Source organism: Solanum tuberosum, unplaced genomic scaffold, assembly GCF_000226075.1.
Source record: "Solanum tuberosum cultivar DM 1-3 516 R44 unplaced genomic scaffold, SolTub_3.0 scf00116, whole genome shotgun sequence".
Taxonomy (NCBI): Eukaryota; Viridiplantae; Streptophyta; class Magnoliopsida; order Solanales; family Solanaceae; genus Solanum; species Solanum tuberosum.
Genome location: NW_006239040.1, coordinates 1445834 through 1467946, shown reverse-complemented (window position 1 = coordinate 1467946; position 22113 = coordinate 1445834). Strand labels below are relative to the sequence as shown.

Below are 22113 nucleotides of genomic sequence, written 5' to 3'. Positions count from 1 at the left end.
GCATAACAGAAATTGGAACGACCGTGGCCATTGGTCATTTCTATAAGAAACTTAAATCCATCAAGCTCAGTTGAAAAAGCCACCAACAGTGCAAGGTGGTATCAGAACTACTCTCAAGCAACATGCTTGGAGAACTCGTCTCGATGGATGAGAATCCACAAACAAAATCAAACCATCAATGCGGAATTCAACAAACAGAGAACACAAAATCCATTGCTTCACCAGAAAAAAACTGCTGAAGATATATGATAGGATGAATCACACGGACCACATCTCGTTGCTAGCAATGAACATATAATGTGCAAGTATGACATGTATAAGAAGTTTCTTTACACTAAAAGGATAATGTAACCCTACATGTCAACACCAGTTTGACAATGCTCAGCATTAACACAATTTTCTTACCACATTTAACTAAACGCTGGAAGACGGATCAAACCCTCAAAGCAACGGAGTCTTGCCATGATAATTTTTGTTTTCCCACCCGAGAAGTGTCTTCTCCAACATTTCTACACACCAATAGCTTCACATCATCATTGAGGTTTTGGATAGGACTTCTCTTTGGCTCCTCGAGCTGCACCTGCTCGAAATTTATATCTCTTTCCTCTTCTCCCATCTGTAAGAATTAGAAAGTCTAGAGGTAAATGATGTAAAAAGTATATAACTAACAAAATAATGGAAAGAGTACTTGATGCTTAGTTTTCGAGACTTACCGAGATCTCATTCAAATCAAAGACCGGAGCACGAGTGGGCAATGCAGTTTCTTTGCCACTATGACCAGTTTCCTGATTTAAATCAAAAGTAGGCGAGCTGCTCTGTAAGATAGCATTGTCTGCAATGTACAATCTCTCATTCTGCTTCAAATCATAGGCTGGAGCTCCTTTTCGGGATGAAACTTCCTTTCCTCTATATACTCTTGATTTACGGTTCAACTCTAAATCTGCATTGTGAAAAACAGCATCTTTTCTACCACCTAATCTGTGCTTTTGGTTCACATGAATATCAGGTATCTTCTTCGAAACAACTACCTTTGCAACCTGTATCCTTCCGTTCTGTTTAGGGCCAGGAAGAGGGGGCAGTTTGTTTAGCTTGGCTTCCTTTTTTCTCATAACTTCATCCCTTGACCTACTTCTGGGGTAAGTTTCAACATCTGGTAGTGATACTAGCTCTTTCCCTTTTGGAGGACTTAAGGACTTATGCAATAGATGCTTGTGCCTCTGGCGTAAGAAACTGCCCAATCATGCAAAAAATCTGCACTTAGATTCAAATAGAAAAGGAACTCCGCGAGCATTTCAAGAAAATGCATATGCACAAAAGTGCAGTTCTTTTTTCTTAATTCTACTATGCAAGCTATATATTTTGAAGTTTTCGAATCAAACTGAATTCAAGAACTCCTAAAGAAAATGAAACTATATCAAATCAATATGAACACCATTTGATAAGTTGAACAAACTTACCGAACTTCAGCTAGTAATCTTAGCTTCCTCAGCTTTGAATCCTCCAACTTGTGCCTTATGCCATCAGTTTCCTGAAAATTGAAGGTTACATGTAAGAAAACCGGTTGATCACACATACACATTATTATTTACTCTATTCCAAAAAACCAAAACAGCATTCTATCATCTTGCAGTTTGAAGAGCATTGACTCTATGATGGACACAATCTATGAACCGTTACCCCAAAACTTTGGTCTAGTGTAAGAGTGCACTGCGTGATATGTGGGTTAGACACACGTTACGGATTGAACTCCCAGACAAACAAAGCCTAGTACTTTTTTTTAATGACAAAGAAACTCGCAACTGCTACCCTTTGGGTGTGCACAAGGTAAACCTCGCTCTTGTGCAATAGCTCGCAAACCACACAAGAGAGATAAACTGCACTAGGAAAGCCCCATGCAACAAGCTCAACCCAAGGCCAATCCCCTGTTGTCAAACCGTGCTAAGAGTTGTTTTAGAGAGAATTCCTAGTAACTCTTAGGAAAAAACACAAACAAATTCAACCAAGGGAGACAATCTCAGGGAAGACCTCAATAATGGAATGATGAAAAGGGCAACTTCAGCTAGAAATTGAACAAAGAGACAGCAAATAACAACTCTATGAAAGGTTCAAATACCAGCAGAGACAAAAAAACACTAGATGATTTCTTTTCAAGGCAAACACAGTTACCTAGTACATGTTGTTGAAGGGAGGTGGCCCGTATCCCATGGAATTAGTCAAGGGGCACGTAAGGTTATCAAATTTTTTTAACAATTCTATGAATCATTGATAGGAAACAGATCAAACTCAAAGGAGGTTCCTACACCAAAAGGCACCACATTTCTAACAAGCAAGAACAAGATACTCCAAAAGAGAGAAAACAACACACCAAAAAAGCACATTTCTTCATAACAAACGATCCAAAAAGAAAAAAAGACAAGATTTTTATACCTTCTGGAGCTCTTTATAGTCCTGCAAAAGTGTTTGATGTTTCAAACTAGCCTTTGTGTCTTCAAAAACACCATAAGATGATGATTCCAAAACACCCCTTTTCATCTTCTTAGACATATCAGATCACAGATGAATCAAACTTATCCCTTCACATAAAAAAATCAGATCTTGGAGAAATAAAGAGACAAAAAAGTTGGAAAAAAACCAAGAAAAGGGGCAAAAGGAAGCAGATAAGAGAGAAGGAAAGAGGGGAGAAACAATAATAACAACACAACAACAGGGCCAAACAAAAAAAAGGAGTTATAGAGAAAGAAAGAGAGGTGACAAGAAGGTTCTCTTGACCAAGACAAACCCCAAAAAGCCCACATAAATGAAGAACCTAAACAAAAGAAAATACTATATATACTACTATTATACATTGTTCTTGTTTTTGTTATTGGAAAGATAGTGAAGAGATGATGAAGATTGGGAAAATTTTTTTGGATGTTGCAGAAAGGGTATTTATGGCATAAAGATACAATCTTTATGGTCATATGTTGTATGTATGAGGTGGGTTTTGCCTTTATACACATGAAAATGAAGACACCTCCTCTTCCCTTAAAATTTTCTTGATTTTTTTTTTTTTTTTGATTACATAAATTTTGCCCCACCTAACATCAGAAAGAAAGTAGCTTTGTGAGATGATTCTTGATGAGGACAGTAACAGTGGAATGGATAAATACCAATTTAATACACACACAAGAAAAAGAAAAAAAAGGCAAGTGTGATGGACTGATGAATTTTTCTGAGAAAAAAGAAAAGAAAAGCAAAGAGAGAGAAATCTGGAGTTGTTGGTAAGTGGCTTGTTTTGGGGGTTGTTGTTTGTTTTGATGGTGATGGGGTTTTTTTACATTTGTCCTTATGTGAAAGTACTATTTTGCCCTTTATCCTTTTTTGAGGTTTCAAGATTCATTACATTATTATGACACCAACTATTGGAAACTATGGATTTCTTACTTTCATTGAGTGTGAAGCCATTAGATTTTGTAGTGTTATGTGGCCCCATCTAGTCAACTGTCCTTTTTCGGGTTAGGTTAAGCACACCTTGATTATTTCATCACAAGTTGTTGACGGAAGAAATTATATACTTGTATTTATTTTAATTTATCAAGAGGCATGATGGAACAATAAACGTTTATCCATTGTTATAGTATCGAATATTTATGATGAAATAAGTAATAACAATCTATTAAAATAATAGAGGTATAGACAAGTTTACCCGAATACACACACAAAAGAGGTATATAATGTAATTTTGTTCCATCAAACTTAGAGGTAAAAATTATCTCTTATTTTTAACCTCAACTAAAATGTTGACCATCAAAAAGTATAATAGAGTAAACGTTCATTTAGCGTTATAATCTGAGTTTCAAATTCAAACTTTAGAACAAAATTCACTTGATAATGACACTTTAAAACACAACTTTAAATTAATTATATCTATAGACTATAAATATAAATTTTGAATATCGAATAATTTTGAATTTTTTTTTTTTAAAAATCTATTATGCTGATTTAAAAGGATGCAAGTTCAAATTATAGAAGTATTAGTAGTCATCTTGATATTTTCAAAACCTTAGGGGGCAAAAACGCTTATCAAGAAGTACTACAACATCGGACTTGGATAGATATTTATTCAATCTTCTTGAAAAAAGACTCATTTTTTCTGCAAAAATAATTTTGTGGTGAAAAAATGGCGTCTACAAGTGCTTTCACAGCTGGGATTTCAAATCTTCATAGCTTCAGTAAGCACAATTTTTAGTATACTTATGTAAACTCTTTTCCACTATAATTAACATTTTTGGGGGATTTTTTTAGTTTAGAGAGCTATCAGTTTGACCTAAAAGAAAAAAAATATTATTTTGTATTGGAATGAATGTCTAGGATTTATATAGTCAATTAAACTAATATGGGATTGTGGTGATGTTGATTGCTAATTTGTTAGTAGTAATTATTTTGAGAACAAATTAACAATTTAATTAGTTAGTGATAAGTCCAATTTATCTTGCTTGGTTCAGATATTTAGAAAATGATATGAATAAGCTTAAATGAAGAAGTGGGGTTCATATAAATGACCCTAACTTGTTTGGGGCGAAGGCGTTGTTGTTGTTATGGCTTATGATGGTGTGGAGTTCTTAATTGCTAATGGGGTTGTGTTGATAGTATACTAAATGCCAAAATTTTTTTGAAGAGAGCCATTCGGTCGAAGCTATTAGATTTCTTGATATAAAGTTAGCAACTTTCTTTGTTGAAAAGGTCTAATTTTGGATGGTAATCACAACTAACCCAACTTTTTTGAGGCCAAGGCGTTGTTGGTGGTGGTGGTGGTGGTGTACAGTTCTTAATTTCTAATGGAGTTGTGTTAGGTTACAAAGTGCCATAAAAATGAATATAGCCATTTGGTCGAAGCTATTAGCTTTCTTGATATAAAGTTAGCAACCTTCTTTGTTGAAAAAGTCTAATTTTGATGGTAATCACAATTTTTTCCAACCCTTGGAAGGAAGTTCTATCCAACTTTTTTGGGGCTAAAACGTTGTTGTTATGACTTATGTTGGTTGGAGTTCTTAATTGCTAATGGGGTTGTGTTGATAGTTTACAAAATGCCTTAAAAAACGAATATAGCCATTCAGTCAAAGCTATTAGCTTTCTTGTATAGTGCTAGGAACTTTCTTTGCTTAAAATCGCTAATTTTGATGGCAATCACTAAATTTCCCAACCCTTGGAAGGAAGTTCTATCCAACTTGCTTGGGGCTAAGGCATTGTTGTCATTATGGCTTATGTTGGTGTAGAGTTCTTAAATGCTAATGGGGTTGTGTTGGAAGCTTACAAAATGCCCTAAAAACAAATATAACCATTCAGTTGAAGCTATTAGCTTTCTCGATATAAAGTTAGCAACTTTCTTTGTTGAAATATTCTAATTTTGATGGTAATCACAAAATTTTCCAACCCTTGGATTTGTAAGTTATACCCAACTTGTTTGGGGCTAAGATGTTGTTATGGCTTATGTTGGTGTAGAGTTCTTAATTGCTAATAGGTTTGTGTTGATAGTATACATAATGCCCCAAAAAATGAAGAGAGACATTCGGTTGAAGCTATTAACTTTATACTTTATTGATATAAAGTTAGCAACTTTCTTTGTTGAAAAAGTCTAGTTTTGATGATAATCACAAATTTTTCTAACCCTTGGAAGTTCTATCCCTTATCCAACTTGTTTGGGGAATTGGGGCTAAGGCATTGTTGTTGTTATGGCTTGTGTTGGTGTATAGTTCTTAATTGCTAATGGGGTTGTGTTGATAGTTTACAAAATACCCTAAAAAACTGAAGAGAGCCATTCGGTCAAAGGTTTTATCTTTCTTGATATAAAGCTAACATTTTTTTTTTTGGAATAGTCTGATTTTGATGGTAATCACAAAAAATTCAAACCCTTGGAAGTTCTATATACACATACACAAACAAAAATCAAAAAGAAAATCCCACAATATATGTTTATGTTAAGTTTGCGCCGATTGCCATAAAGGAGTAGCAGTGGTGGATGTAGCAAAGAGTTAATGAGTCAAACTTAGTATTTTCAACATGAAGTATTGACATATGTGTGAAGAATCACTAAAATTTCAAGCAATGAAACTTTGGAGGTGTTTCAAACAATTATTTACACAGGAAATAATAAATTTAATCAAGCTTCAAACTTAATTACCTCGTCTTTGTGTATCACGCCACGTCTTTTGTTGATTAGGTCACTGTATCTCGGGGATGTGTAATTTCTGATGCCCTTTCGTTTTCTTATCCTCCATCAATTTAAAGTTTATTCCTGAATTGTTTTCGAGAAATGATACTTATAAAAAGTAAAATGTTGTGGTTATTTATATGCGTCAAGAATTTCTTTTATGGTTAATAATTTAATTTCTTACCAAATGTTGTAATTGGAAGTCAGATTGCCTTTATGATGAAAATTATAGTTACAAAATGAAATGACTTGACACTTATCCATGATTTGTAGATAAGTAACAACCTAAGTTGCTCGGACTCTTCACTTTTGGTGCCGCACCCTTGTCGACACGGTGTGGGAGTGGGTGCGGGTGTGGGATCCATACCTGATCTGGTCAACTAGTTTTGGGTACTTTGACCAAATTCGTGGAGAAATTCTGGACAGATTCAATGATTTTTATAATCAAAACAAAAACAAATGTGAATTCTCCACTTACATTAACTAAAATAAATCTCAAATTTAACTCGAAAAAGAAAATGTATTAATATGCTTATTGAAATTTATTGAGTTATAGTTTTATATAGGCTTAATACATAGTTTTCACCCTGAGTACCGTCTTGGAGCTCTTTATTCAGCATTCAGTTTACTCTTACAAGGGAATACATAGTTTTCTCCCTGAGTACCGTCTTGGAGTTCTTTATTCAGCATTCAGTTTACTCTTACAAGGGAATACATAGTTTTCTCCCTGAGTACCGTCTTGGAGTTCTTTATTCAGCATTCAGTTTACTCTTACAAGTGCTATACCTCCCTGGAAAAATTAAGCACCTAATGAAATATATTTATTTTTTACAATTTTTGTCTTTGCAGACAAACCGTGTCCTAATGGAAATCAAGTTGGTATGTGGACTTTATCAAGATCTGGCTGTCGAAAGGTTTTAGATAATCCCAGACCTCTGCAAATATGTTCTCTGTTTGGAGGAAAAAAGGACAATAATGAGCAGAACAATGATGCCCCTTCGAAGGTATCTGAGTATATCCCTTTCCTTGTATAGTATTTTATTGGTTACACCGACGTTGAATCTATCTTGTTTGATGACTTGTCAGTGATCATTTTAAGCTACACATAAAGACTATATTGCAAAATCTTCTTGTAGTAGTTTGCCAGTGTTATTGTTAATATTTATTTTTTTGCTTCTAGTAGCTGCCATTCTCATAAAGTTGATTAACCGAATAAAACACAACATGTCTTCATCACAAGGAGAATTTCAAACCAAATTATCCGAGCTGTCTGTTGGAAAATCTTGTGTTTAGCTTTAAAGCTTGATATCCTTGACCAGAAAAGCAGTTGATAAAGGGAGAATGTTAGAGGGACGGGTCCATTATCAACTAAGTTTCGAACCGTGCGCAACTAAGCCTCGGTGAATGGTGATTTCTCTTCTTTTTAAAAAAAAAAAAATGAAATTAGTGAAACCCAACTTGTATGAGTTTGAGGCTTATATGTTGTTGTTTAATTTCACCGGGGACTCTGAAGATGGCGTTTGACCAAGCATGTAGGAGAAGAAAAACTGTTTTTGAGTAGAAGCAAAGGCTATTTTTGAGAAGTTGAAAAAAAAAAATAGGTTCTCCCCAAAAATACTCTTTTGAAAAGCACTTTTAAGAAAATACACTTGGAAACACTTTTTAAAAGCTTGACCATATACTAATTGCTGCTCAAGTATTTGTTAAATTGGTTAGCCAAACACAAATTGTTTCTCACCAAAAGTACTTTTTTTAAAAAACACTTTCCAAAATTAGCTGATTTTAGAAGCTTGGCCAAACTGGCTATTATAATCATACTAATTATTCTATATTCACTTTTCTTATGCGTCACCTGTTGGTTCACTCGTCAACAATGTTGTGCTATTTCATTGTAACCAACCTCAGGTTTTTTATATTGTTCTTAGGCAGGTCTTTTTGGCAACATGCAAAACTTATATGAGACGGTGAAGAAGGCACAAAATGTGGTTCAAGTTGAGGCAGTGCGAGTACAAAAAGAGCTCGCTTTGTATGTTTCTAGTAGTGCACTTTATAATATTTTTTAACCTTTATGTGGGCTAATCTTTAAGAGAATAGCACGTACTTATTCATTTTTGGTGGTTTGTGTTTTCAGAGCAGAGTTTGATGGATACTGTGAAGGTGAACTAATCAAGGTATGTTCTTTTCTTGTTTTATTTTGGTGTCATCTAACTGAAGAGATCACTTCTAATTGATTGAATGGATGTACTAATTCGACTATTCCAGAAGTTAAGATGCAATCTGGGAGCCAATATTAGAAAAATGACAAAAATGGTCCCTTATGGTTGAGTGTAGGTTCAATATAGTCCCTTAAAACAGTTGCTGTAGACAGACCATGATAAGTAGAAAATGTGAAGAGAAATTCCAATTTAGATACAACTTTATGGGAACTTATAAATATTTACATCATTTGCAGGTAACACTGTCTGGGAATCAGCAACCAATACGCACTGAAATTACTGAGGCTGCCATGGCATTAGGCCCAGAAGTGAGTATATATTGCATAGATCATCTGAGTTATGTACTTCTTATCTTATTTGACCTGTCAGTCAAATAACATTTCACTATAACAATCATGTTTTCTGCGGAACCGATCTATCATGTTATGTTATAATATATAGTTAATCAGACCTGGCTGAACTTGGAACGACATAAGATCAAAGGGTCGTTCAGTAGCCCTACTAGTCAAATACAGGAAAAAGAGGGATGGATTTCGACCTTGCTTTTTTAGGTCTCAAGCTAGCTTTTGACTTATATGACGCTTAGGCTTAGCCCATCAAACAAGTGTGCCAAAAGTGGGGGATGGTATCATATTCTCTTATAAGAGAGGCATGACTGCTTTTAGCTAGTATCATATTATATGTTCTCTATACCAGAATTTCTCTATAGCAGCCAAACAATATCGGAACAAATGATGTTTTTATGAGAAGCTTGACTGTATTTCCATCCTTACTCTAAGATGCTGACCATACACCCCCCAAAACAACATGCCAGCGTGAAGGATGTTTTACCTTCTCTAGTCCCTCTTTTCTTTAGTCTGTGCGCTATTTTTAGTTTGACAGTACTCTAGCCAAGTCGTTTCTTATTCTTTTCTAGTGAAAGGTGTTTGTAATTGGTAATAAAATCCCACATTTCAAGAAGAAATTTTTGGGCAGGGATTTGAGTTGCGTCTTTTGATTGGTCTATGCATTGTGGCATTCGCCTTCTAGGGAGCCCTTTGGAGTATTACGATACATGAGGATTTGTGCCAAATCTTTAAAAGGGTGTTGACTATTTTTCTTGTGCAGAAACTCTCACTTCTGATTACAGAGGCTTACAAGGATGCACATCAGAAAAGTGTACTGGTAAGAACCTCAAACTTGTTCCGTTTTACGTGACACTCTCTCCTTTTTAGTTTGTTTTATATTTAGAAACAACATGACCTAAAACTTTCAATTTTACCCTTCATGACGTGATTTTAATACCACAAAAATGTCATGACATGACATGTTTAAGATCACAAATTTCAGAAGTCTTTCTTTTTTCCTTTAACATCGTCTCCTAAACTCTGTCCTATGTCAAACCCTTTCACTTAAAATGAGAGGGGAGGAGTATTTTGTTCTAAACCATCCATCCAAAGGAGTTTAACAATGGTTCTCTATCTTCCAAAAGTCTTGGTTGACAGAGTTACTTGATACCTATATTGCATGACGATGGGTACCTATCACGAGCATGCAACAACATCTTAGGAGAGTTCGACCAACATAGGTACCACAACAAACTTGACTCGAGCACCACAATTATAAGAAAAAACAATGATTCTCTATGTACACCCCAATGTGACACGAGCCTCTGGCCTAAAAATTGGACTTAGGGGCACTTCATCGACTAAGTAATCCTCGTTCGTTGTCACCTCAAAGTTATGTCTAATTCTACCCTTTAGGTTTTCTTATTTTCGAATATTTCACTCTACTTGGTTGTATTAGTTAGTATTTCGTGTAGGATCATATTTTTCGATATTTACTAGTACCTGTTTCTTCTAGTTATTTTGTTGTCGTTATTTTTTCAGGCAATGAAGGAAAGAATGAGTGATCTTGCTCAGAGCTTGGGAATGCCAGCAGGCCTTGGTGAAGGATTCAAACAGTAAAAATTGTCTTCATTGAGTTTCAATTTTGTACACTAGCAGACACTAAGTTTATTTGCATTAAAATTATGAATACAATTTTTATTATTATTGTAATTTATTGGTAAGATTATGCACTCTAAAAACTTTGGATTGAAAGTTTAAATTCTTTTATTTTTATAGTGAAATGGAATTATCAAAGAGTTGGAATCACTCCTTGACAAAACAAGTACATAAAAGCAAATAATTTTGGCCCTTCTTTGAATCTCGTGTGTAATGAGAGCTTAGTGTACCTGACTATCCTATCCATGTGTAGAGTCGACTCAAATTTGATTACCTTATCATAAAGATTAAATTGGTTGATTGACTCACATCAACCTTATTATTTTGTGCATTCATTTGATTTGATGAAAATGTTTGACGATAGATGAATAGTCATTCGAAAAAAATATTTATTATCCTTTTATTGATATAAAGTTTATTAATCAATAACTATCAAGAAATGACACTCCAACAAAATGAAATACCATGATTATTTTTATGCGCTATTTTTTCTTTATGATGAGTAATTAACTTTTATTTGTAATTAATTTAATTAACATAAATCCAAAGTCTAAACTTGAAAAGGAAAATATATTAATGTGCTTATCAACATTCATCGACTCTAGTTTTGAAGTAAATTCAAAGATAGAAAAAAAAAATACATTATCACAATAATGCTTTTATTTATATGCTCAAATTGAATTAATTTTTTTTGTTTTTCATTCGTACTTTTTAATATAAGGTATTGTACTTTTGCTTTTATTCCATATTAATGTTTAATTTTTGTCCCTCAAGATAAATAACTCATTTACAAAGCAAAATTTATACTTTTTTATCATAAAATTTTAAAATTATACCTCACACAGCGCGTTCTTAAAGACTTATATAAATGTTAAAAGACGAACTTATTTGATTAAAATTCATAAATGACAAACCATATAATAAATAAATTCGATATTCATATGGAGGGTTTGACTAAACTCAATTTTCATCAAAAAGTTCAATATTGATAGTAAAAACGACTATATATTCTTATCTGAAACTTCTGATTAAAAACGAACAAACGCTATAAAAAAAAAAAATTATTACACCTTTTTCACATGGAATTCGGTTTACCAAAATAGAGAGACACATATATTGACAAAAAGTCAAAGCTGGCGTTATTTTTTTATATATAAATACTCAAAGCATTCCATTTTTCTCCTTCAATTTTTCATTTTTTTTTCTTTCGATTCAATCGATTTGCCTTTTTTTTTTTTCTTCTTCTTCAGATTCCTCGAGAAATTTTGATAGGTATGACCCTTTTTCTTCTACTTAAAGTTACAGCTATTGTTTATTTATTGTGATTCTTGCCCTTTTTCTTGGGTTAGCTGGATTTGTTATGTTGTTTTCGATCTGGCTTTTTTTTGTTTCGAAAATTGCTTAAAGGGAGCTTGGATTTGGGTTTTTTGAGGGTTGATCTCTATTGGGTTTTCTTTGTTTTTGGTTAATTGAGGAAAAAATGGAAAAAAAAAAATCTTAGCTAGGCATGAATTAAGTAAATATATCAAATATCAAATTGTAAACAAAATTAGGATTGTACTCTTGGTTTATTTTCTATAAATGAGTATTGGATTTTGTAGAATTTCTTAAAGGGGTGCTTTGATTTGGGTAATTGGGGTTCGATCTATATTGGGTTGTCTTTCTTTTTGTTTAATTGAAGGAAAAAAGGAGTTTTTATTGGTGGATTGTTGTTTGATTGCTTGAATTGTGAAAAATGAGTATTGGGTTTCTTAAATCTATATTGGGTTTTCTTTCCTTTGCTTAATTGAGGAAGTATATCTGAAAGATGCAGTTTTTGTTGATGGATTGTAGTTTAATTGCTTGAATTGTGCAAATGAGTAGTGGGTTTTTGTTTGTTGCTTTGAGGATTTGTATGGTTGTATCAATTTTGATTATTTTCTTTGTCTTTAATTGCTGAAAGTTGTCTTCTTTTTTTTCCCGTGTGTGGGGTGGTGGATATGTTTTTTTCCGTTCTTGAATGCTTCACTTTCCTCATTTTTGTAAGAAAGTGTCATTTGTTGAATCTGTTGCCGAACCTTGAGTTTGATAAGGGATAAGCCTTTTTCCGTTGTTGGTTGCTTCACTTTTCTAATTTATGTAAGAAAATGCATTTGTTGGATCTGTTACGGAACCTTGAGTTTGATAGGGGATAAGCGTTTTTCTGTTCTTGATTGCTTCACTTTGTGCATTTATGTAAGAAAGTACCATTTGTTGAATCTCTTACGGAACCTTGAGTTTGATATAGGGTAAGCTTTTTCCTGTTCTTGATTGCTTCACTTTCCTCATTTATGTAAGAAAATACCATTTGTTGAATATGTTATGTAAACTTGAGTTAGATAGTTTTTGAAGCTAACCTTGATCAATACTGCAAGTTTTATTTTAAGGGGTTTAATTTGCTGGCTGAGACGTGAGTATTTTATATTTTTTTGTTTGCAGGGGTATATATTTAGAACCAGAGATGTTAGAGCAGTTACTGATATTCACTAGAGGGGGCTTGATCCTCTGGACGTGTAAGGAGCTTGGAAATGCTCTTAGAGGTTCTCCAATTGACACATTGATTCGTTCATGTCTTTTGGAGGAACGTTCAGGTGCCGCTTCATTTAACTATGATGTACCAGGAGCTGCATACACTCTTAAATGGACGTTTCACAATGATCTGGGGCTTGTGTTTGTTGCTGTGTATCAGAAAATTCTTCATCTTTTGTATGTGGATGAATTGCTTTCTATGGTTAAGCAGGAATTCTCAGAGATTTATGACCCAAAAAGAACTGTCTACAATGAATTTGACAATGTATTTCAGCAGCTTAGGAAGGAGGCTGAGGCACGTGCTGAGGAAATGAAGAAATCGAAGCAGGTGAGCAAGCCTGTAAACCATAATCTTGGTAAGAAGCAAGGACAAGTGCAGAAGGGCATTATGGATGGAGGCAATCAAAAAAAGAGTGGTGCCGAATCAGGAAATGACAGTGGAGATGGTGATAAAGTAAATAGTCGTGCCATGGAAAATGGCAATGGGCGTTCTAAAGGTAGTAAGGAAAATGGAGTAGTGCAGGCTAACGGTAAAGAGAATAGAAGCTCTGATTCTGGGGCTTTTGATGTAAATAAGCTACAGAAGCTTAGGGCTAAAGGTGGAAAGAAAACCGATACCATTGTAAAGGATTCCAAGGCAGAGCCTACAAAAAAGGCAAAGAAGAACAGAGTCTGGGATGATTCACCTAAGGAGTCGAAATTGGATTTCACGGATCCTATGTGTGAGAATGCAAATGGAAATACAGCAGTTGTGGAAGCAGTTCAAGGTGAGAGTATGATGGACAAAGAGGAGATTGTGAGTAGTGATAGTGAAACTGAGGAGGATGAGGAGCCAGGGAAAGACAACAAGGTCGAGGCAAAGAAGAAAGGTTGGTTCTCATCCATGTTCCAGAGGTAATTCTCCTAATTCGAGAAAAGAAATGAGTTCATTTTTATGAAAATTAGTTAACGAAATGGCTGATATTTCTATCATATAGTCCTCACAAAATGGATCAATGGGTATATATAGATCAGAAAGATTTTCACCCCCCTCCATTATTAATCACCATGAAATTTGCCAAATTTGATTATCAGACACTAAAGAAGTATAATTGGTTTGGGAGTGTTATATGAAAACTGATAAATATTCAAGAGAAATGGGAAAAACAATTACTTTCAAGATAATGGATCTTTCTAACTGTTAAATTCTGGGCATAACCTGGGTTGCTGTTGTGTCTCCAGTATCGCAGGAAAGGCAAATTTGGACAAAGCTGACTTAGAGCCAGCTTTAAAAGCTCTTAAGGACAGGCTGATGACCAAGAATGTGGTAAGTTTACAGTTGCTTTACTCTTACTACCCGCATTCGTTCTCCTTAACCTTCCCCCAATTGATGACCATATTTCTATCAGTCGTTTTCATTCTATAATTGGTTGATGAGTGTTACACATGTCTTACAGGCCGAAGAAATTGCTGAAAAGCTTTGTGAATCAGTGGCTGCAAGTTTGGAGGGTAAAAAGCTTGGCTCATTTACAAGAATTTCTTCAACAGTTCAGGTAAGAGTTGAGACCTTCATTCATTTACAGAGTAGAGTACTTTGTTGCTTTAAAGTACTTGCACTTGGAGGAACAATGCCATTTAAGAAGTGTTCAAATCCAAGGTCTTTGAAATCATACCCCTCAACATCTTCCAGGTTTTAAGGATAAAAGGAACAGTTAAAATGGAAAGGTGTTTCCAAAGTCGAATTATTGCATGCGAAAACTTGAAAAATCTCTTCATCTATCTTTTACTTTTTGGTATAGTCTGAACATTTCTTGATAAACAATCTCTCTACCTGCCAAGGTAGGTAGGGGTAAGGTCTGCGTACACCCTACCTTCCCCAAACCCCACTTGTGGGACTATACTGGGTATATTGTTGTTGGTATAGTCTGAACATACTAATATAGGGGAATTGAATTGATCAAACCAGGCAGCAATGGAGGATGCCCTTGTTCGGATCTTAACTCCTAAACGTTCCATTGATATCTTGAGGGATGTTCATGCCGCAAAGGAACAGGGGAAACCATATGTTGTGGTTTTCGTAGGAGTAAATGGGGTTGGAAAGTCAACCAATCTTGCTAAGGTAAACTAAGATTGCTCTTTTTTCTTTTACTTCAAGGGCCCTGTATATCTTCTGATGGGGTTCTTTACATGTCGTTCTGCTGCAGGTTGCTTATTGGCTTCAGCAGCACAAGGTCAATGTTATGATGGCTGCGTGCGACACATTTCGATCCGGAGCTGTAGAGCAGCTCCGTACTCATTCTCGGAGACTTCAGGTATGCCATGATTGGAAATTTTGTACTTGTTGGAATTTTTGGTCTTCGCTGGGGGAGAGATTGCACAAGTTAGTTTCTGACATTGGATTGTCTTATCAGGTCCCCATATTTGAGAAGGGCTATGAGAAGGATCCTGCTATTGTTGCCAAGGAAGCAATCCAGGAGGCTAATCGAAATGGTTCAGATGTCGTTCTTGTTGATACAGCTGGTCGAATGCAGGTATGATTGAATTTCTTAGCAGTTTTAGGAAGTCCCTGTAGGAGCACTATACACAGAACAATAGTAGAATATTGTCTTGGATACTAGTAGGGGTTTCTATTGTTAGTTTCAGCATCCACCCTTGCATGCTGAGCTACTCTTGTTTCTTGTTTTAGCTTTCACTTCCTTAAAATTTATGCACAACTGTCATATTCCACAGGATAATGAACCACTGATGCGAGCACTTTCGAAGCTTATATATGTGAACAGTCCAGATCTGATCCTTTTTGTTGGTGAGGCACTTGTCGGAAATGATGCTGTTGATCAGTTATCAAAGTTCAACCAGGTTTGCCTATAATGGTGATGATAACTTTCCCATACTTTAAACGTTTGTTCCATCATTTAACACATTCTCTTGTATCTGCAGAAACTAGGTGACCTTTCACCCTCACCAAATCCAAGATTGATTGATGGAATTCTCCTTACCAAGTTTGACACCATTGATGATAAGGTACACAGTCATGGTCTTTTCGCATTAACAAGTTTGATGCCTGCCTATGTTACTTTACCAAGTTAATATTCTTCCTACTTATTTGATTATCATTCTGATATCAACAATCAAATATCAAAATATATTTCAGTCACGTTAGTATGTTTACTTTAGGTCCTATGATTTCTACTCATATCAGATATATACCTGTAGAAAATAGAGAGGATTTCTAGTACATTTTTATATCTACCTTATTTCTGTATGATATTGGCTTTGAGACAAGCTTAAATGGAACGACAAGATTCATATTGCCGATTCCCACTTGAGTTTGAGATTAAGGTATAGCAGTTAGTGTTGTTGTATTCTTATAGTCAACATTTGGCGCAGGTGGGAGCAGCGTTGTCCATGGTTTACATATCCGGAGCCCCGGTCATGTTTGTGGGATGTGGTCAGTCCTACACAGACTTGAAGAAGCTGAACGTCAAGTCCATAGTGAAGACACTCCTCAAATGAGAACACACAATCTCTGTCTCTACATTTTAGCTTGGCTTTTAATGTCTGTTTAAGAAGTGTTGAACACTTTGTATGTTGCTGCTTCAGTTCTGTTTGTAACTTTGTATTCTCTCATCTGTGATTTCTCACTATTTTGATTTTGAAGGTGAATCATTTGACTTAATGGTATAATCAAAACCTTCTCCATTTAATTTTTTTTATGTTTATTATAGTTAATATTTATATCATTATTCATAATTGAAATAAAATAGTGAAAATATGATTTTGTCTAAAATGGACTCTTTTAACAAAAGTCAAAAAATTCTAACAACATTTCTAAAGATCTTCGTACTTTTAATATTAGTATAGATAAATATATATTTTTAGTTTGGGTATTATAATAATTTAACATTTAAGCTAAGAAATTCATGCTTTTCACATCCAACTTTGTTTTTTAAAACCCCCCCCCCCCCCCCCCCCCCCAAATGGATCCGGCGTTTGATTTTTGCTTTGGGTCTCGAGTAATTTGGATGCACCGGGAAGTTTGGTTAAAGATGGATGAGTATTTACTATTCCACCATATCCTTTGAAGGCAATTTGTATACTCATCTCGCGATGTACTACCTATATTTCATACTAGTGTACATGTACCATGTTTATTGAAATCGAAATCATATGAAACGCCTAAATAAAGGAAATAAAAAGAACCCAAAATGGTCACAATTAGGTAATTGGATTGAATTTTGAACCCTTTAAATGTTTCTTCCCCTTGCTATCCATTAATGGAGTAAATATAAAGGGAAGGGATATATAATAACCAAACACAATTCATATAACTGGGGAATGTTAAACCAGGAATATATAATCGTTGATTATGAATATGTACTATCCTGATTAATTTAGATTCGTGTTGTGTATGAAACATTAAAAGAAAAAATACTTTCTATTAGAGTTTATTTTTTTCCCCAAGAATCAAACTTGAGATCTCAACTTTAACACCCTTGATCGTAAGAATATCGTATCGTAAAATAACTATTAAAAAAATATAACTGAATGTTATATAACAAGATCCGTTGTAGTCTAGTTGGTTAGGATACTCGGCTCTCACCCGAGAGACCCGGGTTCAAGTCCCGGCAACGGAATTCTTTTTGTTTTTAATTTTTTCATTTTATTCTTTTATGTTTTTATTTCTTAATTGTGACTCGAGTAATCGGGGATATAGAAGACAAGGAATTTCTTAATTGTGACTCGAGTAATCGGGGATATAAAAGACAAGGAAATCAATAAAACGCGTGAATCAAATTTTGTTGTTGTTATACAATGCTAGATATTATTTTGAAGCACGATTAGTCCAAATTCACATGGAAACATAGTGGGATAATTTTTTTAAAATTGTACTTTTTGAAAATTTACTTAGTAGGCGTTTGGCCATGCGATACTATATCACGATATGGTATCATGAGATGGAATCAGCGTTTGGACATGCGATTTTACGCTGATTCCATCTCATGATTCCATATCATGAGATGTGATTTCATATTCTCCAAAAACCATGATATGGAATTATATGGTAATTCCATATCATGATTTGAGATATTTTAATACAAAAATTGATCCACGAGTTTATATTTTGTTAAAACAACCCAACATTTATATCTACTAACCATTTATTTGATATGTAAATAAAATTTATAATCACATCATTACTTTTTAAAATTTATTATTCTCACCGACATAAAATTTATTATTCTCACCAACATATAGTCACTTTAACTCACACCAACCGATTGTTAAAGTGATGAAATATTTTATGGTCTATGAGCATGAAAATATAGTTGCCGATGATATTGACCAACAAATGGCTCAAAGTAACAATGTTGGTTCGTCTTCTCTGTCACATGATCGAGAAATACAAGTTCAACGTGAGGAAATTGTCTGTACTATATGGGAGGATTATATTAAAGACTAGTACACTACAATTTATATTCATTTTTTTTATTAAATTAAAGTTAGATGAAACAATTACTTAAGTGGAGAACAAAAAGCGTTGTAATAATTTATCATGCGATTTTATAAATTTTTGTTTATTTGATAAGATTGAATAAACAATTGAGGCTATTTTAATAGTTTTACAACTTATGAGATTCTTATGTTTATGAGAAAATATACAACACAAAAATTCCATATCGCATGTCCAAACAAAACTTCAATTTCATCTCATGATTCCATATCATGATATCATATCATGATTCCATATCATGATACCATATCGCAGGGCCAAATGGGCCCTTAGACTCATAAAATGAAACGGCTCATTATGCTATTTATTACTATATGGGATATAAATGACAAATAAAAATCCACTTAAATAATCATAATTCAAACTTCCCAACCCTATTTTTTAGATTATCATAATTCCCACGTGTCATCCCCACATAGCTTCAATCACTCCAAGCCTCATCCCAAACCTAGACTCCTCAACAAAACCAAAAACTTATATATTATAGTTAGAAAAAAATGCCAAAATCCCCTACGTTTCTCACATCAATTTTTATATATATATTTCCTTCTTTGCTATTTTTATTCATCACTTTGATAACTTTGTACTTTAGAAAGAAAAAAAAAGTTTGGCATTTTTTCTTGAGGGGAAAAAAATGAAAAATTATAATTATTCTCTTTTAGCTTATTTTGTGATTATTAGTTTTTTCACAAAATGTTTTAGTGAAGCAAGAGAGTTTATGGTAGATGGAAAAGAAAATTCTTGGAAAATTCCCTCTTCACCTGATGAGTTTAATAAGTGGGCTGAGAAAACTCGTTTTCGGATTGGAGATTATATTGGTAACAATTTTTATTTTATGTTAATCTGTTGTTAAATAGTTTGTAGCTAACAAAATTTTATATGATTCGTCAAATGGATTTTTGTTGTTTAGCAAGTTAGCGTTAATATTTTATGAATAACTCGTAGCCAACATGATTTTTTGACGATTTATGTTATATATGCTCATTTCATGCTAGCAAGTTTATGTTTATGTTTATATATATATATATTTGAGAAGGGTCCAAGCGTAAAATAAGTGAAACATAGATAAAAAAAAATTAACGGTAAGGTCTTGTAAGATTCCCAAGAAATTTCTTTGATTTCTTCTAGAAATCATTTGTTTCTAACGTTTGACACTTTGTTAATCAGCTTGATTGTATCTTTTTTATTCCATTTGAAAAAAAGGAAGAACAATCATCTTTTTTTCGTTCACGAAAAAATCTTGTAAGATTCTCAAAAAATTCTTTGATTTCTTCTAGAAACAAACCATTAATCATCTGCTTCTCACGTTAGAGATTTTGTTAATCGGCTTGATTGTATCTTTTTTTTGTTCCATTTGTAAAAAAAGGAAAAAGGGTTATATTTCTTTTTGTTGTTCGTATCTCTCTTTGATTAAGCAATGTGTGATATCCTGAATATGGAGACATTACCAACTGATTTAATTTCACGACTCGAACACACATGAAGACAACTTTATTGTTTCACCCCATATATATAAGAAGTTAATTTCTCTATTTACCCTTCTAATTTTTTTTTAATTTTTTTTTTACAGTTTTGAATTATGATCCAAAGTCAGACTCAGTATTACAAGTAAATGAAGAAGATTACAACAATTGCAACAAGGCCCAGCCCATTAAATCATATCAAGGTGGAGTAACCAAGATTTTGCTTGACAAATCAGGCCCATTTTTCTTCATAAGTGGAGCAAATGGCCATTGTGAAAAGGGCCAAAAACTTAATGTGAGAGTCTTGTCACCTAAACATAGTTCATCAACTCGAGTGGAATTTCTGGCTCCGACACTGGCTCCGGCTCCGGAGAGTGGAAGTAGTGGCATGAAAGCTGGGATCATTGGAGGGTTTATTGTTATGTTGGCAAGTTTTATTGTTCTAGCATAGGTTAGTTAGTTAATTTTGTCTAAGTTTTAAATTTTAGTGTTTTTTATTTAATTAACAATGATGTAGTGCATGATTTATTTATGAACATTTTATTGGTCTTTGCTTATTTCTTTATTTGTTAGTATTTTTTTGTGGTTGTCTTTGACATGTTATTGGAGATATTTGTGCAATCTTGCTTCCACCCCCACCCCACACACACTTTTTGGTAAGTGAAAATAAGAAATATGTTTACAGAATCATATTTATAAGTACATTTTTTTATGATAAGTTTATCGTGTACTCATTCATCCTTAGTCAGAGGTCCTAGATTCGAATCTCCCTGAAAATGAAATTGCGTTTATTAAGGAGCATTTTACCTCCTAGTGTGTGGACTTCTCAGCGTGTCATTCTCCGATTAGTGGATGCGGTGGCATGAAAGTTGGGATCATTATTATATTGGTAAGTTTGTTGTGCTTTAAAGCATAATATATAAAATTGAACTAATAAACACACACATATTTTTTTCTTACTGTTCATTATTTTTTGTGTTTTACTATGTTGCATTATATTTCTCATATAGTCCTCTAAATCAAGTGAGAAGTCTTTAATTTCAAGTTGTTGAATCACAAGAAGTATATGAAAATTGGATATAAGCCAGATCAGTCTCTACCAAAATCTATTCATATTGCTCTAATAAATAAAAATAAATTAACCATTTTATATATATATATATATATAGATATATATATAGATATATATGTCGGAGGATTCACGTCCTTTATTACTTCATTATTGACGTTGCTTTTAATATTTTGTTGCGTTGAAAATTTTGAAACAGGAAAAAAATATCTACGAGCTCGATTAAATCTGAATTGACATATATAAAAGGAAAAAGGAACTAAGGAAGTGAACATTTTTTTCCATTCAACCCATGTGTGACTATATGCAAGGGTCAATGTGAGAAAACTTAGAGAAAATTGTTGAAATTGTTGGTAACATTTAATAATTAAAAACAAACTATATGAGAAACATTTTATATGAAGAAAAATAAAGAATATTAGAAAATGTGTATAGCTTTTAATTTAAGTAGTAGCAGGTATTTAATAATCACAGAATTCATCCATGTATACTAAATAATAATTGAATACTCTCTTCAATCCATTTTACTTGATATTTAATTTACACCGAATTTTTATAATATTTAAATGTTTTTTATGTGCTTTTATTTATTCTTTGATCTCAATTAATACTACTATATTAAATTGCATTAATCTCTTTACATACTTATTAAAATAAAAATAAAGGTGAAAAACTCATTAATTATATCTTAATTTTTTAAAAGGATAAGTATTTTTAAATAAGTTATTTTTTGTAACCATGTCAACTAAAATGAATCAGATGCAATATACACAAGATATTCAATTAGGCACATTTTAAAAATAAAATAAAAAAATAATCAACTTCTGGCTTATAGCAAAGTACTGTTGGAATTTGTTTAGTGTTAAATATATTAGTACAACTTTTTTTTTCTCTTTAAATTTTGTACCAACAATAGTATATTATTAAAAGTAAAATCAGAAAGTTAAATATAAAAAAATGTTATAGAAAGAACGGAAAAGACTCAAATATGTCATAGAATATGAACCAAACTTTTAATGGATGACACACATATGAGTCTCTCAAAGTTCGATGACATATTTGAGTATTTTCTCCTTTTTAAAAATGATTTAACTAATGATGTAGCCGAATCAAAATTGACCACGTGTAAAAAAATAATTTTGCAAAATTGAA

At 33.4% G+C, this 22113-nt stretch overlaps 4 protein-coding genes and 1 non-coding gene across 6 annotated transcripts; 4 read left to right on the top strand and 1 right to left on the bottom strand.

Moving 5' to 3' along the window:
• Window positions 1–249: 249 nt before the first annotated feature.
• On the bottom strand, window positions 250–3289 carry LOC102597642 (uncharacterized). Of its 2 annotated transcripts, none has more exons than XM_006350046.2 (4): window positions 2428–3285; window positions 1458–1528; window positions 714–1230; window positions 250–616 (listed from the first exon to the last, which is right to left on the bottom strand). In XM_006350046.2, the coding sequence occupies exons 1-4, from the start codon at window positions 2542–2544 to the stop codon at window positions 434–436; spliced, it is 888 nt and encodes a 295-aa protein (XP_006350108.1). In that variant the 5' UTR covers window positions 2545–3285; the 3' UTR covers window positions 250–433. The 2 variants fall into 2 exon arrangements, with proteins under 2 accessions (XP_006350108.1, XP_015165365.1); XM_015309879.1 differs by having other exon boundaries at window positions 547–634; window positions 2428–3289.
• An 833-nt stretch (window positions 3290–4122) lies between these two features.
• LOC102597318 (nucleoid-associated protein At4g30620, chloroplastic) lies at window positions 4123–10506 on the top strand. Its single transcript, XM_006350045.2, has 7 exons — window positions 4123–4211; window positions 7040–7194; window positions 8116–8216; window positions 8322–8361; window positions 8643–8714; window positions 9514–9570; window positions 10275–10506. The coding sequence occupies exons 1-7, from the start codon at window positions 4160–4162 to the stop codon at window positions 10350–10352; spliced, it is 555 nt and encodes a 184-aa protein (XP_006350107.1). The 5' UTR covers window positions 4123–4159; the 3' UTR covers window positions 10353–10506.
• A 1073-nt stretch (window positions 10507–11579) lies between these two features.
• LOC102596993 (signal recognition particle receptor subunit alpha) lies at window positions 11580–16580 on the top strand. The gene is made up of 10 exons (XM_006350044.2): window positions 11580–11663; window positions 12849–13832; window positions 14160–14244; window positions 14375–14470; window positions 14884–15036; window positions 15122–15229; window positions 15329–15448; window positions 15648–15773; window positions 15855–15938; window positions 16305–16580. The coding sequence occupies exons 2-10, from the start codon at window positions 12871–12873 to the stop codon at window positions 16428–16430; spliced, it is 1860 nt and encodes a 619-aa protein (XP_006350106.1). The 5' UTR covers window positions 11580–11663; window positions 12849–12870; the 3' UTR covers window positions 16431–16580.
• An 898-nt stretch (window positions 16581–17478) lies between these two features.
• TRNAE-CUC (transfer RNA glutamic acid (anticodon CUC)) lies at window positions 17479–17551 on the top strand. The gene has a single exon. It is a non-coding gene; the product is annotated as a tRNA-Glu (tRNA).
• Window positions 17552–19047: 1496 nt separating this feature from the next.
• Window positions 19048–20381, top strand: LOC102587927 (early nodulin-like protein 1). Its single transcript, XM_006350095.2, has 2 exons — window positions 19048–19247; window positions 20000–20381. Exons 1-2 carry the CDS (start codon window positions 19064–19066, stop codon window positions 20341–20343), a joined length of 528 nt encoding a protein of 175 aa, XP_006350157.2. The 5' UTR covers window positions 19048–19063; the 3' UTR covers window positions 20344–20381.
• Window positions 20382–22113: the final 1732 nt, after the last annotated feature.

What these genes read in the sequence shown, in the direction of transcription:
- LOC102597642 (XM_006350046.2), bottom strand. Translation starts at nt 2,544, where the DNA reads ATGTCTAAGAAGATGAAAAGGGGTGTTTTGGAATCATCATCTTATGGT. An exon ending in ACTATAAAGAGCTCCAGAAG is followed by an intron (nt 1,529 to 2,427) that starts GTATAAAAATCT and finishes TTCAATTTTCAG; the next exon opens with GAAACTGATGGCATAAGGCA. An exon ending in TTGATTTGAATGAGATCTCG is followed by an intron (nt 617 to 713) that starts GTAAGTCTCGAA and finishes TAATTCTTACAG; the next exon opens with ATGGGAGAAGAGGAAAGAGA.
- LOC102597318 (XM_006350045.2), top strand. Translation starts at nt 4,160, where the DNA reads ATGGCGTCTACAAGTGCTTTCACAGCTGGGATTTCAAATCTTCATAGC. An exon ending in CCATGGCATTAGGCCCAGAA is followed by an intron (nt 8,715 to 9,513) that starts GTGAGTATATAT and finishes TTTCTTGTGCAG; the next exon opens with AAACTCTCACTTCTGATTAC. An exon ending in CACATCAGAAAAGTGTACTG is followed by an intron (nt 9,571 to 10,274) that starts GTAAGAACCTCA and finishes TTATTTTTTCAG; the next exon opens with GCAATGAAGGAAAGAATGAG.
- LOC102596993 (XM_006350044.2), top strand. Translation starts at nt 12,871, where the DNA reads ATGTTAGAGCAGTTACTGATATTCACTAGAGGGGGCTTGATCCTCTGG. An exon ending in TTCTCATCCATGTTCCAGAG is followed by an intron (nt 13,833 to 14,159) that starts GTAATTCTCCTA and finishes TTGTGTCTCCAG; the next exon opens with TATCGCAGGAAAGGCAAATT. An exon ending in CTCATTCTCGGAGACTTCAG is followed by an intron (nt 15,230 to 15,328) that starts GTATGCCATGAT and finishes TTGTCTTATCAG; the next exon opens with GTCCCCATATTTGAGAAGGG.
- LOC102587927 (XM_006350095.2), top strand. Translation starts at nt 19,064, where the DNA reads ATGAAAAATTATAATTATTCTCTTTTAGCTTATTTTGTGATTATTAGT. An exon ending in TCGGATTGGAGATTATATTG is followed by an intron (nt 19,248 to 19,999) that starts GTAACAATTTTT and finishes TTTTTTTTACAG; the next exon opens with TTTTGAATTATGATCCAAAG.